Source organism: Sinocyclocheilus rhinocerous, unplaced genomic scaffold (assembly GCF_001515625.1).
Source record: "Sinocyclocheilus rhinocerous isolate Xijiao unplaced genomic scaffold, SAMN03320098_v1.1 scaffold5427, whole genome shotgun sequence".
NCBI classification, from domain to species: domain Eukaryota; kingdom Metazoa; phylum Chordata; class Actinopteri; order Cypriniformes; family Cyprinidae; genus Sinocyclocheilus; species Sinocyclocheilus rhinocerous.
Genome location: NW_015634067.1, coordinates 2978 through 18654, shown reverse-complemented (window position 1 = coordinate 18654; position 15677 = coordinate 2978). Strand labels below are relative to the sequence as shown.

Genomic DNA, 15677 nt, shown 5'->3' with positions numbered 1-15677 from the left:
GGGGTGAGTGTGAGACTTGCGGATGAAGCTATGAAAGAATCAGAACATCTGGTTCACAAACTGAAATGATTCAATAACAATGAAATGAAAAACATATTTGAAACTGCGTTTATGAGAGCTTTTGAGGGTCGTGATGAATCACGTCACTGAGAGTGAATCATACACAATTCCAGTGAATTCATGATTAGAACAGACAAGAAGCAGAAATTATTCCGTAAAAAGTCACACGACTGAAAGAGAAGAATATATTTATCAGAGTAACTGAGCATTAGCTCTCTCTGGTCTGCATGTGTTCAGGTTTTTCGGGGCGTACAGTATGGATGTGGTGACCAGCACGGCGTTCAGCGTCGACATCGACTCTCTCAACAACCCTAAAGACCCATTTGTGACCAACATCAAGAAAATGCTGAAGTTTGACCTGTTCAACCCTCTCTTCCTGATCATCGGTAAAGTCTCAACAGAATACGCTGATGTCTCTATGGGCTGCCATATTAGAACAGTGACCAATGATGAAGGCTACATGACGTACCAATTAATTAATCTAAGTAATAGCACATCAATCACCCCATGAGGAGAGTAAAGCATTGAATAGACATTACAAAAAAGTAGCTTTAGAGAAAAACATTTCGATTCAACATTGCATGAAAAATTATAATAAATGGGTATTGATATTTTTAATTGAATATTGAACTACAAATTGATTAAAAAATTCAAATGATACGCTTTCTAAATACGAAACTAAAGCACCTATAGGTGGCGTTGAGTCTCAAAGAATCTGTCAATGAATCATTCAGCAGTGCTGTATAAAGTACCTGAAAGCCATACTCAAGTAAACGTACAGATATCTTACCAGAAAATGACTTTGGTAGAAGTTGAAGTCACCGTTTAGAATATTACTTGCATAAAAGTCTTAAAGTATGTGATATTTATTGTACTTAAGTACGAAAAGTATTTTTTCATATTATCGCAGACGATGTTGTATCGCACACCCCAGACTCGACTTGAGAGGAAAATGAATCATCCGCGGTTGTGCACGCACTTGTTTGCACGTGAGCAAAGGTGTTTTTAGGAGTCTAACTTGCAAACGCCAGACCACTGATTCGTCAAACCTGCTTCCCTGCAGTCCGTGTTCTTCTAAGTAACGAATATGCTTTGGGGAAATGTATCGGAGTAAAAGTATACATTTTAATTAGGAAATGTAGTGGAGTAAAAGTAAAAGTTGGCTGAAACATAAAAACTCAAGTAAAGTACAGATACTCCCAAAATATACTTAAATACTGTAACAAAGTATTATTACTTCGTTACATTACAGCACTGTCATTCATTCATTCATTAAATCGTTCATTCTGACGCATTCAGAAACAAAGACAGCTTGTGTGAATGAGTCACTGAATCATTCACTCACTCCGTTTGTTAATATATATAGATTTATGCAGTGTAAGACGACACACAGGTCTGGCCTTAAATATATTACTAATTTAACACATTATTTTTTCCCCAAACTTAATCATACCAAATTAATAAAAATAATAATAATAAAAACACTAGGCGAAATTCCCACTTGTGAAAGGTTATCCCATTTCATCTGGAATTGATGGCAATGCTGTTGCATCCATGAGAATGCATTGATTTGTTAGTGTGGGTGACAAACAGCATCGCTACAGGTACAGGTTTTTAAAAAGCTAACGTACCTTTTTGAATGTCTTCATTAGCTTTATTTCCTTTCATCACCCCTGTCCTGGAGAAAATGAATTACGCCCTCTTCCCGACATCTGTGACCAATTTCTTCTACGCTGCCCTAAAGAAGCTCAAGTCCGAAAGAGTGGCCAAGGACCACAAGAAGGTACGACAAACACTTCACACGAACAAATAGACAGATATGAGCCTTTAAATGAAGCTGTCATCAGAGCATGTTTCTCACTTCCTGTAGAAGCGAGTGGACTTCCTGCAGCTGATGGTCGATTCTCAGACAGCAGGGAAACCTGAGCGTGGAAGCAGCGAGGAACACACGGAGAAAGGTGAAGCATCTCAGAGTCCTCTCACGTTCAGCTGCTTTACTTCCATTGTTGTGTCTGTCTACACCAGACGCAACAAAATCTATCGCAAACCACAGCCAATCAGAAGAGTGTGTGGGCGGAGCCTCTCTGCACGCGCATCGCTCACGCGGTGCAACACGACGACGTTTTCAACTAAAGACAGAACACTTTTTATGTGTTCGGACGGTCTTTACACGACGATGGCATTTTGGGGCCTGAAAACTTTTGATAACAAGCTTCAAAGTGCAAGTTTTTTAAAACGCGGGATTGGGCTACTTTAACACTGCTACCAGGGGACCCTCGATTGGGCTAGTTTTGAGTAGCATTGGGCGGGTTTTGTTGTGAAAATCTGGCAACGCTGATCGCCACCTACTGGCCTGACATTAATAATACAGCATCTTTTGTGGAAGCGTGTGAACGGGGAATGTTTTGACAATGTCTGTATGCAAAACTTATCCATATTGTGTAGATGTAATCGAACTCAATAGATCAATCGAATAAAAATTAAACCATTTTAACATTAAAGGGTTAGTTCACCCAAAAATGAAAATCAGCCTGTGTTTTACTCACCCTGAACCCATCTGTGGGTGAACTAACCCTTTATTATAAACCGGAGAGTTCCGGTGCTTGATTCTGATTGGCTGAGCTGCGTTCAAAGCTGTTGTAAATTACTCTACAAAGTAACATACACCTTTGTTTACGTTTGTCTGTTGCTCGGCAACAACTTTGTAACAACCACAACTGTTTCTGAGGAGCTACATTGTTTGGTCTGTGTGCATTGAATTTATTTAATACACGAGTTTCACAATTTGAGTTGAATTACTGAAATAAATGAACTTTTCCATGACATTCTAATTTATTGAGATGCACCTGTATATCGGCACCAAACTATACCGGTTTGCCCAGCTCTAAACTGATACATCTGGATTAAAACCCAGGGTTCTGCAAGTTTTAAGAAGGTACATTTAAGACTTTTTTTTAAAGGTACTTGGTAATGCCAAGTAAAGACAAACTAAGGAATAAACTGAAGGGAACAGAACACACCTATATATTCTCTAATTGTAAATGTCTAGAGAGAAACACAATGACTTTATTAGCAACACTTTAAAGTCTGAAAACTTTAATAAATGTACACTACTTAATTTTACAAAAGAGCGAGCTTAAGGCTTGAATATCTCTGTTCATTTCCAGCTGCCAGATATTTGTTCTTGTTTTAAGAATAAATACAACTTTAAACTTGTCCAGGCTTTGTTCTGCATTCACATCTCCAATGTATCTTGATTAATGGATGTTAAGGTATTTGTACTGGAAGACAAAAACACAGAGGAAGATATTCATTTTTTTGCAGTGCATGCAACATTTAATGCCACGACTGCATGAACTGAAGACGTTCTGCTCTGATTTAAGAGCTTTTTAGGCTTTAATCATTTGTGGAAGTGTGAATGAAGTCTTTCTCAGACCTGCAGAAACCCTGTAAACATTAGCATCATGTGTTTGTGTAACGCTGCAGTGAAACAGTGTGACGTCTCTCTCTACAGATTCCTCTAGAGCTCAGCTTTAACGGCCTGCTGGCTCCCAAAGAGCCCGTCATACTCAAGCTGACGCCGCGACAGTGAGCCACAACACCACATCACGAGTGACTGAAGAAGAATCATGTTTAGGGGTTTTGCTTTGAGACGATAAGACCAGAAGAAATGATATGAACATCTGTGGAAATTACAATAAATTTGATTTAAGAGATTGAAGTCTGCAGAAATGTATCTGATGTGTCACAATTGACACGAGTTACATTTTCACTGTACAACACAAGCTCTTGCTCGCTATTTATTAGTAAGGATGAAACATACAAGTTTAAAAGTAAATTAGCCTTTTAAACTAATGTGGCGTGATTAATCTCCAAAAATGTCCAAAATAAAGCCATTTCCCAGTGGCAGACCTTCACACAGAATTGTAAATCCTCTCTGTTTAGAGCTGCTTCAGATCCTCTTCCTCTGTAATATTCAGCATTTTCTCATTGTTCATTTCATCAAAACAAAAAATAAAAAACAGCTGGCTGCTCCAGAAACATGTTTAACTGAAATGGTACATCATGGACTTGTGTCTTTATTGTGATTTATGAACAGAAGCAGATGATATTAAAACAATTAGCATCACGCGCGCAGACACAGCTGCACCCATTTGTTCCAGTTGAGCTCGTGAGGAAAGACCCGCGCCAGTCTGAGCACGCAGTCCACCGTCGGCTCGTAAAACACCGTCCCAGCATCCCTCAGACTGACCTCCGCCTGACCTTTGACCTGCGGCGCCCTGGGCTTGGAGAAGAGTGACGGTTTGTGCTGCTGGACGGTGTAGCGCTTCCTCACGCAGCCCACATCCACCAGGACCTGACGACACACACACACTTCTGTGAGACACTAGATACGAGGGCTGGGCGATACACCGGTAGAGATTTGACATTATTGTCCGTCCCAGCATCCCTCAGACTGACCTCCGCCTGACCTTTGACCTGCGGCGCCCTGGGCTTGGAGAAGAGTGACGGTTTGTGCTGCTGGACGGTGTAGCGCTTCCTCACGCAGCCCACATCCACCAGGACCTGACGACACACACACACACACACACACACACACACACACACACACACTTCTGTGAGACACTAGACACGAGGGCTGGGCGATACACTGGTAGAGATTTGACATTATTGTCTCTATCGCAGTTAAACGCTCACGTGACTTTGCTGTGCTACGTGGTCACGAAAACTTATCGTTTGCATGCATTTTTAAGCATTGCGGGTAAAAAACAAGTGATTTTAAGCCGTTGAAGCGCAATCAGCAGTGAAAGAGAACTCATGTTGTACATGCAAGCGTTGTCTGAGTGCTGTGAGAAGTATTGAGTGGGGTTATCTTTGCTGCTTTATAAGCCTTTACGCACTTGTACGTGTCAAAATGCTCGTCTTTGCAAGTATCCTCGTAAACACAGTAATTTAGGTATTAGGTGAAAGCAAACAGCTGGGAAAGAAAACCGTATACTGATCCGGGCAGCTCTTAAAGTGACAGCAGTCTAATATTCCTGCAGTCTGTCATTCATTTTAATCAAAAAACAAAAGAGAAAATCTCGCACTGCCCTTGACTAAATCACTTTTGTAACTTTAAAAAAAGAGAAATATGTATTTAATTTACACAGTGAAGAATATACAGTGCTTTTATACATTTGAGTACTTTACACAATGTATGTAGCATTTCTTATTTGTTTTACTGAAGTTTTTTGTCCTATTGCTTATAATTAGTTTCTTATTCTTATTTAATCGCTGACTGTTTACTTGTCTTCAGTGAGCTGGAGTTTTTAGTTTTTTCTAATATTATTTAGGCTAGTATTAGATTTTTGTGATTTTGACACTGGTGAAAAATAACCATATCGTGATATATACTGTTATCGTGAAATAAAATGAATCATATCGTGATAGTTGAAGTTTTTGGTCATAGTGCCCACCCCCTGCGAGCGCCACAGTCAAATGAATTCAAACAGAGGGGAGTCACATGCACTCGAGTGATCGCCCGAGGGCCGTGTAGAGGTCACCTGCAGCAGGTCCAGCACCACCACGGGCTGCAGCACCTGACTGTAGTGCTGCAGCAGCTGGGACTCGAGCAGCGCCGGGCTGGACATGATGTGCAGCAGCAGAGACTCCAGCATGCCTTTACACACGGGCCGATTCAGCGAGCCGTCCACCACACGCCACGGCCGGCTGACGAACCACACCGACCCGCTGCCGGAGAGAGAGCAGACAGAGCACTGCATCACACAGAAACATCTCAACACAGCCTTTTCACGAGACTTCAACAGTCATCAGCATCGTAAATACTCCAAAGTTTGGAGTTTGTTTTTGCTATTTGAGCAAATGGGAATGCAAGAAATATATTTGTGGTACTCTCCCATTCACTGCTCTCAAAGTTAACCCAACTATGACGAGTTCCGCTGCTGAGAATCCCGCAAATGTGTAAAAGGTCTATCAGAACCGAGCATCCCAGAGATCCGTGGGAATGAGTGTGTGACTCACTGTGTGTCCCGATCAGCAGCTCCTTCAGCTCCGTCTGAAACAACAACAGAAACATCAACACACACACACACACACACACACACACGAAAACCAGAGTCAAAACACCTCAGAGTCCAAACACACACCTTTCATCTGAGAGGGGGCAGGGTCTGTGTTAAGCCCCACCCCTTTGTCATCTGACATATGCTGTTCTGAGCCTCCGTTATCTTTATGGACCGCCTCCTCAGGATCAATCTCCATGGAAACAGGCTGACTCTCAGCTGTGTCTGTGGAGATGGTCTGATTGACAGCTGTGTCCGTAGAGACGGATTCCCTGGCGACAGTCTGATTGACAGCTGTGTCTGTGGAGATGGGATCCGCAGCGACTGTCTCCTGTAATTCTGATTCCACGGTCTGTCTTCTAGTATGTGGGGGGGTGTCATGGGCGGGGCTTCTCATTGGGAACACCTGCTGCATCTGCACACTCCCACACCTGCTCTGTAACAGCCAATGAGACGCGGCCTCCGCACACACCAGCCTCTGAGAGAGAGCGCCCGCCTCCACCAGCTGCTCCCCGTCCACCAGATCCTGCGCACACACACACACACACTCTCAGGACAGCTGAACCCGCGGGGAACGCTCACTCATCACTGGTTTGTCTCTCTCTCACCTGTATGTACTGCAGGAGTGTTCTGCTCCGCCCATCCTCGGGCTGGTCCAGGTGTATGAAGCGCTCGCAGAGGTCCTGTCTGTCAACACCAAACTCCGCCTCCTCCTCCACGGCACGCCTGATCTCCGTCACCGCCTGCACATCCTGCGCTCCGTATCCCAGCACGCTCACACAGCGGTCCAGAAACACCTGCAGACCGACGGGAGCCGAGCGATACACATGCGTGAAGAACAGCGGGAGAGACGGAGGAGCGGATGGAGACAGAGCTGAGACAGCAGCAGCTGCACGAGACACACAGAGACAAGAATGACAAACACCATGAGTGTGTGTGTGTGTGTGTGTGTGTGTGTGAGAGAGAGAGAGAGTGTGTGTGCGCGTGTGAGAGTGTGTGTGTGTGTGTGTGTGCGCGTGTGAGAGTGTGTGTGTGTGTGTGTGTGCGCGTGTGAGAGTGTGTGTGTGTGTGTGTGTGCGCGTGTGAGAGTGTGTGTGTGTGTGTGTGTGCGCGTGTGAGAGTGTGTGTGTGTGTGTGTGTGCGCGTGTGAGAGTGTGTGTGTGTGTGTGTGTGCGCGTGTGAGAGTGTGTGTGTGTGTGTGTGTGCGCGTGTGAGAGTGTGTGTGTGTGTGTGTGTGCGCGTGTGAGAGTGTGTGTGTGTGTGTGTGTGCGCGTGTGAGAGTGTGTGTGTGTGTGTGTGTGCGCGTGTGAGAGTGTGTGTGTGTGTGTGTGTGCGCGTGTGAGAGTGTGTGTGTGTGTGTGTGTGCGCGTGTGAGAGTGTGTGTGTGTGTGTGTGTGCGCGTGTGAGAGTGTGTGTGTGTGTGTGTGTGCGCGTGTGAGAGTGTGTGTGTGTGTGTGTGTGCGCGTGTGAGAGTGTGTGTGTGTGTGTGTGTGCGCGTGTGAGAGTGTGTGTGTGTGTGTGTGTGCGCGTGTGAGAGTGTGTGTGTGTGTGTGTGTGCGCGTGTGAGAGTGTGTGTGTGTGTGTGTGTGCGCGTGTGAGAGTGTGTGTGTGTGTGTGTGTGCGCGTGTGAGAGTGTGTGTGTGTGTGTGTGTGCGCGTGTGAGAGTGTGTGTGTGTGTGTGTGTGCGCGTGTGAGAGTGTGTGTGTGTGTGTGTGTGCGCGTGTGAGAGTGTGTGTGTGTGTGTGTGTGCGCGTGTGAGAGTGTGTGTGTGTGTGTGTGTGCGCGTGTGAGAGTGTGTGTGTGTGTGTGTGTGCGCGTGTGAGAGTGTGTGTGTGTGTGTGTGTGCGCGTGTGAGAGTGTGTGTGTGTGTGTGTGTGCGCGTGTGAGAGTGTGTGTGTGTGTGTGTGTGCGCGTGTGAGAGTGTGTGTGTGTGTGTGTGTGCGCGTGTGAGAGTGTGTGTGTGTGTGTGTGTGCGCGTGTGAGAGTGTGTGTGTGTGTGTGTGTGTGCGCGTGTGAGAGTGTGTGTGCGCGTGTGAGAGTGTGTGTGTGTGTGTGTGTGCGCGTGCATGTGTTTGTGCTGACCGCTGCTGCTGAAGAGTGTGTGTGTGGGCGTCTGTCTCAGCTGCAGGTGGACGTTGCAGGTGTTGACCATGATGCTGTCGGTGCTGTTGGAGTTGTGTGTCTGTGAGCGCAGGACTCCAGGTGTGTAATATCCCCTCATCAGCAGGTAATTAGTGTGCGACGCCTGAGTGGGTTTGACCTCCAGCCTCCTCTTCCTCTCGTCATCCTCCTCCTCTTCTTCCTCCTCCAGCGCTTTAGTGAGGCTGAAACACACACACAAACACACACACACACACCATCAGCTGTAGCGAGTCTTTGGTACAAATATCTGTAATGAGTCTTTGGTGCGTATATCAGTAACAAGTCTTTAGCACGTATACCTTTAGCGAGTTTTATCACATATATCGGTAAGAAGTCTTTAGCACGTATATCTGCAATGAGTCTTTGGCATGTATATCGGTAGCGATTTTTGGCACATATATCTGTAACGAGTCTTTAGCACATGTCGTTAACGAGTCTTTAGCACATATCAGTAACGAGTCTTTAGCACATATATCGGTAACGAGTCGTTAGCACATATATCGGTAACGAGTCTTTAGCACATATATCGGTAACGAGTCTTTAGCACATATATCGGTAACGAGTCTTTAGCACATATATCGGGAACGAGTCTATGGTGTGTATATCGGTAGCGATTCTTTGGAGTATATATCTGTAACGAGTCTTTGGAGCGTCTATTGGTAACGAGTCTTTAGCACATATATCGGGAACGAGTCTATGGTGTGTATATCGGTAGCGATTCTTTGGAGTATATATCTGTAACGAGTCTTTGGAGCGTCTATTGGTAACGAGTCTTTAGCACATATATCGGGAACGAGTCTATGGTGTGTATATCGGTAGCGATTCTTTGGAGTATATATCTGTAATGAGTCTTTGGAGCGTCTATTGGTAACGAGTCTTTGGAACGTCTAATGGTAACGAGTCTTTGGAGCGTCTATTGGTAACGAGTCTTTGGAGCGTCTATTGGTAATGAGTCTTTGGTGCGTCTATCGGTTGCGATTCTTTGGCGCATATTAGGGCTGTGCAATTAATCGCATGCGATTGTCATGCGCATCTCGTCAGTAAAGCCGGTCCTGTGATTAGTAGTAAATCTCCATCACCTGCTTTCAGATGGAGCGGCATTCACTACACAGAGCCGTAGTTCACTGACAAGCTAGGCGATATCGCGTTCATAATCGAATGCGATTCATCTGCAATTATGAACGCGATATTGCCTGATTGTCAGTGAACTACGGCTCGGTGTAGTGAATGCCGCTCCATCTAAAAGCAGGTGATGGAGATTTACTACTAATCACGGGACTGGCTTTACTGATGAGATGCGCATGACAATCGCATGCGATTAATTGCACAGCCCTAGCGCATATATCTTTAACGAGTCTTTAGCACATATATCGGTAACGAGTCTTTAGCATATATATCGTAACGAGTCTTCAGCACATACATCGGCAACGAGTCTTTAGCACATATATCGGTAACGAGTCTTTGGTGTGTATATCGGTAGCGATTCTTTGAAATATATATCTGTAACGAGTCTTTGGAGCGTCTATTGGTAACGAGTCTTTGGCTCATATCTGTAACGAGTCTTTGGCACATATATCTGTAATGAGTCTTTGGTGTGTATATCGGTAGCGATTCTTTGGAGTATATATCTGTAACGAGTCTTTAGCACATATATCGGTAATGAGTATTTGGTGTGTATATCGGTAGCAATTCTTTGGAGCATATATCTGTAGCAAGTCTTTACCACATATGGCGTTAACGAGTCTTTGGTGCGTATATTGGTAGCGAGTTTTTAGCACATATATCGGTAACGAGTCTTTGGCGCATATATCGGTAACGAGTCTTTAGCACATATCTGTAATGAGTCTTTGGCACATATATCTGTGACGAGTCTTTGGTGCGTATATTGGTAGCGAGTCTTTAGCACATATATCGGTAACGAGTCGTTAGCACATATATCGGTAACGAGTCTTTAGCACATATATCGGTAACGAGTCGTTAGCACATATATCGGTAACGAGTCTTTAGCACATATATCGGTAACGAGTCTTTAGCACATATATCGGTAACGAGTCTTTAGCACATATATCGGTAACGAGTCTTTAGCACATATATCGGTAACGAGTCTTTAGCACATATATCGGTAACGAGTCTTTAGCACATATATCGGTAACGAGTCTTTAGCACATATATCGGTAACGAGTCTTTAGCACATATATCGGTAACGAGTCTTTAGCACATATATCGGTAACGAGTCTTTAGCACATATATCGGTAACGAGTCTTTAGCACATATATCGGTAACGAGTCTTTAGCACATATATCGGTAACGAGTCTTTAGCACATATATCGGTAACGAGTCTTTAGCACATATATCGGTAACGAGTCTTTAGCACATATATCGGTAACGAGTCTTTAGCACATATATCGGTAACGAGTCTTTAGCACATATATCGGTAACGAGTCTTTAGCACATATATCGGTAACGAGTCTTTAGCACATATATCGGTAACGAGTCTTTAGCACATATATCGGTAACGAGTCTTTAGCACATATATCGGTAACGAGTCTTTAGCACATATATCGGTAACGAGTCTTTAGCACATATATCGGTAACGAGTCTTTAGCACATATATCGGTAACGAGTCTTTAGCACATATATCGGTAACGAGTCTTTAGCACATATATCGGTAACGAGTCTTTAGCACATATATCGGTAACGAGTCTTTAGCACATATATCGGTAACGAGTCTTTAGCACATATATCGGTAACGAGTCTTTAGCACATATATCGGTAACGAGTCTTTAGCACATATATCGGTAACGAGTCTTTAGCACATATATCGGTAACGAGTCTTTAGCACATATATCGGTAACGAGTCTTTAGCACATATATCGGTAACGAGTCTTTAGCACATATATCGGTAACGAGTCTTTAGCACATATATCGGTAACGAGTCTTTAGCACATATATCGGTAACGAGTCTTTAGCACATATATCGGTAACGAGTCTTTAGCACATATATCGGTAACGAGTCTTTAGCACATATATCGGTAACGAGTCTTTAGCACATATATCGGTAACGAGTCTTTAGCACATATATCGGTAACGAGTCTTTAGCACATATATCGGTAACGAGTCTTTAGCACATATATCGGTAACGAGTCTTTAGCACATATATCGGTAACGAGTCTTTAGCACATATATCGGTAACGAGTCTTTAGCACATATATCGGTAACGAGTCTTTAGCACATATATCGGTAACGAGTCTTTAGCACATATATCGGTAACGAGTCTTTAGCACATATATCGGTAACGAGTCTTTAGCACATATATCGGTAACGAGTCTTTAGCACATATATCGGTAACGAGTCTTTAGCACATATATCGGTAACGAGTCTTTAGCACATATATCGGTAACGAGTCTTTAGCACATATATCGGTAACGAGTCTTTAGCACATATATCGGTAACGAGTCTTTAGCACATATATCGGTAACGAGTCTTTAGCACATATATCGGTAACGAGTCTTTAGCACATATATCGGTAACGAGTCTTTAGCACATATATCGGTAACGAGTCTTTAGCACATATATCGGTAACGAGTCTTTAGCACATATATCGGTAACGAGTCTTTAGCACATATATCGGTAACGAGTCTTTAGCACATATATCGGTAACGAGTCTTTAGCACATATATCGGTAACGAGTCTTTAGCACATATATCGGTAACGAGTCTTTAGCACATATATCGGTAACGAGTCTTTAGCACATATATCGGTAACGAGTCTTTAGCACATATATCGGTAACGAGTCTTTAGCACATATATCGGTAACGAGTCTTTAGCACATATATCGGTAACGAGTCTTTAGCACATATATCGGTAACGAGTCTTTAGCACATATATCGGTAACGAGTCTTTAGCACATATATCGGTAACGAGTCTTTAGCACATATATCGGTAACGAGTCTTTAGCACATATATCGGTAACGAGTCTTTAGCACATATATCGGTAACGAGTCTTTAGCACATATATCGGTAACGAGTCTTTAGCACATATATCGGTAACGAGTCTTTAGCACATATATCGGTAACGAGTCTTTAGCACATATATCGGTAACGAGTCTTTAGCACATATATCGGTAACGAGTCTTTAGCACATATATCGGTAACGAGTCTTTAGCACATATATCGGTAACGAGTCTTTAGCACATATATCGGTAACGAGTCTTTAGCACATATATCGGTAACGAGTCTTTAGCACATATATCGGTAACGAGTCTTTAGCACATATATCGGTAACGAGTCTTTAGCACATATATCGGTAACGAGTCTTTAGCACATATATCGGTAACGAGTCTTTAGCACATATATCGGTAACGAGTCTTTAGCACATATATCGGTAACGAGTCTTTAGCACATATATCGGTAACGAGTCTTTAGCACATATATCGGTAACGAGTCTTTAGCACATATATCGGTAACGAGTCTTTAGCACATATATCGGTAACGAGTCTTTAGCACATATATCGGTAACGAGTCTTTAGCACATATATCGGTAACGAGTCTTTAGCACATATATCGGTAACGAGTCTTTAGCACATATATCGGTAACGAGTCTTTAGCACATATATCGGTAACGAGTCTTTAGCACATATATCGGTAACGAGTCTTTAGCACATATATCGGTAACGAGTCTTTAGCACATATATCGGTAACGAGTCTTTAGCACATATATCGGTAACGATGGCTTTACTGATGAGATGCGCATGACAATCGCATGCGATTAATTGCACAGCCCTAGCGCATATATCTTTAACGAGTCTTTAGCACATATATCGGGAACGAGTCTATGGTGTGTATATCGGTAGCGATTCTTTGAAATATATATCTGTAACGAGTCTTTGGAGCGTCTATTGGTAACGAGTCTTTGGCTCATATCTGTAACGAGTCTTTGGCACATATATCTGTAATGAGTCTTTGGTGTGTATATCGGTAGCGATTCTTTGGAGTATATATCTGTAACGAGTCTTTAGCACATATATCGGTAATGAGTCTTTGGTGTGTATATCGGTAGCAATTCTTTGGAGCATATATCTGTAGCGAGTCTTTACCACATATGGCGTTAACGAGTCTTTGGTGCGTATATTGGTAGCGAGTTTTTAGCACATATATCGGTAACGAGTCTTTGGCGCATATATCGGTAACGAGTCTTTAGCACATATCTGTAATGAGTCTTTGGCGCATATATCTGTGACGAGTCTTTGGTGCGTATATTGGTAGCGAGTCTTTAGCACATATATCGGTAGTGAGCCTTCAGCGCGTATATCAGTAGAGAGTCTTTAGCACAGATATGGAGTCTTCAGCATGTATATCAGTGCGTGTTAACCGCGTACAGTACCTCTTGACCACGTCGCTGTCCATCAGCGTGCTGTCCACCACCACGATCTGCTGCGGGATGCTGATGTCCACAGACAGCAGCCCCAGGGTCATGAGGGTCAGGCAGCAGGCGCTGGCGCCCCCCGGAGCGTCCATGGGGAACTGCAGCATGCCCTGCGTCTCGTCCTCGTCCGTCTCCGGCTGCACTCCCGATGTCTCAGGCTCCTTCTGGAAGGAGAAGCTGTTGGGTCTGTCGCTGCCGCCGGCCTCGCACAAACCCGTCAGCAGATCGAACGCCTCGTTATAGATGGTGCTGGGGAAACGCCACGTGAAGAACCTGCGGTGGACAGTGCTGAACATGAGCGCACTGCAAGCTGTCTGGAATCACGAGAACTCTGTTGAACTCTGTTTGGTGTGTGAGTGTTACTTGTAGTAGTGCTGTGAGAGCTGGTAGGACATGGGCAGGAAAGGCAGCGCGTGGCACTTCTTCAGGCCGTAGATGGACGTGGGCCGCCGGCGGTTCACTAGCGCACGATTACGACACGTCTGGAAGGCCTGAGACAAAACCTCCTCCCTGTAGCGCGTGTAGAGACAGAACGTCTGACACACAGAGAGACAGACATGATCAGTGACACGTGAACACTATATCAACACGTGTGTGTGTGTGTGTGTGTGTGTGTGGGTGTACCTGGAAGGGCCTGTAGTTCTTCATCTGGGCGTTGGTGAGCACTAGTGTGCTCTGAATCAAATTAAACAGCACCAGAACATGAATGTCCTCCTTCCTGAAACACACACGTGATCATTACAGTCCAACATACAAACACAAGCAGTTACACACAAACACCACTGATGAACACAGAGATGATTAACTTGTGTCTCAAAAAAAAAATAAAACCCAGCAGCACAAGAACTGAAGCCTTCTCAGTCACCTGGAACTTTACTTTTTTTGAAAGAAAAACAAAAAAAAAACCTAAATAAATAAATACATTTAATAGATTTAATAAATAATAATAAAACTTAATTTAGAGCATGCACACACCTCTTGATGATGTCTTTAGTGCGTTCAGTTGATCCGTCTGCGATAGCGAACACTTTAAACCTGAGAAAACACACACACACACACACACACACTTAGACTGAAAGACGTCCACAGAGAATAAGAGTGTGTCAGTGTTATTTACTAAAACTATTAAAAATAGTTTGTTAATGGAAATAAGCTGAAGTTAAATAAAAAGTTAGATTAAAAACTCAATGAAATTTAGAAATTTCATATTTAGAAACTGATAGAAGTATTAAAATCACTAGGATCTAAACCTGAAATAAAAATAAAGCCATTCAGAAAAAAAAAAACTAAAACTAATAAAAAAGCAGAAAGCAGACAAAAGCAGTCAAACAATTAATAAAACTTCAACTACAATAAAAAATAAAGCTGAAAATTTTGAAAAATTGTGAATTGTCATTTTGAAAATTGTGTGTGCGTGAGTGTGTGTGTGTGTGAGTGAGTGTGTGTGTGAGTGAGACACGTGTGTGTGAGTGTGAGAGTGTGTGTGTGTCTGTGTGTGTGAGTGTGTGTGCGAGTGAGTGTGCGAGTATGTGGGTGCGAGTGAGTGTGCGAGTATGTGGGTGCGAGTGAGTGTGCGAGTATGTGGGTGCGAGTGAGTGTGCGAGTATGTGGGTGCGAGTGAGTGTGCGAGTATGTGGGTGCGAGTGAGTGTGCGAGTATGTGGGTGCGAGTGAGTGTGCGAGTATGTGGGTGCGAGTGAGTGTGCGAGTATGTGGGTGCGAGTGAGTGTGCGAGTATGTGGGTGCGAGTGAGTGTGCGAGTATGTGGGTGCGAGTGAGTGTGCGAGTATGTGGGTGCGAGTGAGTGTGCGAGTATGTGGGTGCGAGTGAGTGTGCGAGTATGTGGGTGCGAGTGAGTGTGCGAGTATGTGGGTGCGAGTGAGTGTGCGAGTATGTGGGTGCGAGTGAGTGTGCGAGTATGTGGGTGCGAGTGAGTGTGCGAGTATGTGGGTGCGAGTGAGTGTGCGAGTATGTGGGTGCGAGTGA

The 15677-nt window shown here is 43.8% G+C and overlaps 2 protein-coding genes across 3 annotated transcripts; one reads left to right on the top strand and one right to left on the bottom strand.

The window, feature by feature from the left end:
• Positions 1 to 303: 303 nt before the first annotated feature.
• LOC107745416 (cytochrome P450 3A27-like) lies at positions 304 to 3652 on the top strand. Its single transcript, XM_016559293.1, has 4 exons — positions 304 to 446; positions 1713 to 1843; positions 1931 to 2239; positions 3575 to 3652. The coding sequence occupies exons 1-4, from the start codon at positions 317 to 319 to the stop codon at positions 3650 to 3652; spliced, it is 648 nt and encodes a 215-aa protein (XP_016414779.1). The 5' UTR covers positions 304 to 316.
• LOC107745415 (general transcription factor 3C polypeptide 1-like) lies at positions 3193 to 14793 on the bottom strand. 2 transcript variants are annotated; one of them, XM_016559292.1, is made up of 12 exons: positions 14668 to 14793; positions 14317 to 14410; positions 14056 to 14228; positions 13651 to 13965; positions 8208 to 8449; positions 6734 to 7014; positions 6427 to 6651; positions 6210 to 6381; positions 6085 to 6118; positions 5607 to 5793; positions 4533 to 4626; positions 3193 to 4323 (listed from the first exon to the last, which is right to left on the bottom strand). In XM_016559292.1, the coding sequence occupies exons 2-12, from the start codon at positions 14338 to 14340 to the stop codon at positions 4187 to 4189; spliced, it is 1884 nt and encodes a 627-aa protein (XP_016414778.1). In that variant the 5' UTR covers positions 14341 to 14410; positions 14668 to 14793; the 3' UTR covers positions 3193 to 4186. The 2 variants fall into 2 exon arrangements, with proteins under 2 accessions (XP_016414778.1, XP_016414777.1); XM_016559291.1 differs by having other exon boundaries at positions 6210 to 6651; positions 14668 to 14792.
• Positions 14794 to 15677: the final 884 nt, after the last annotated feature.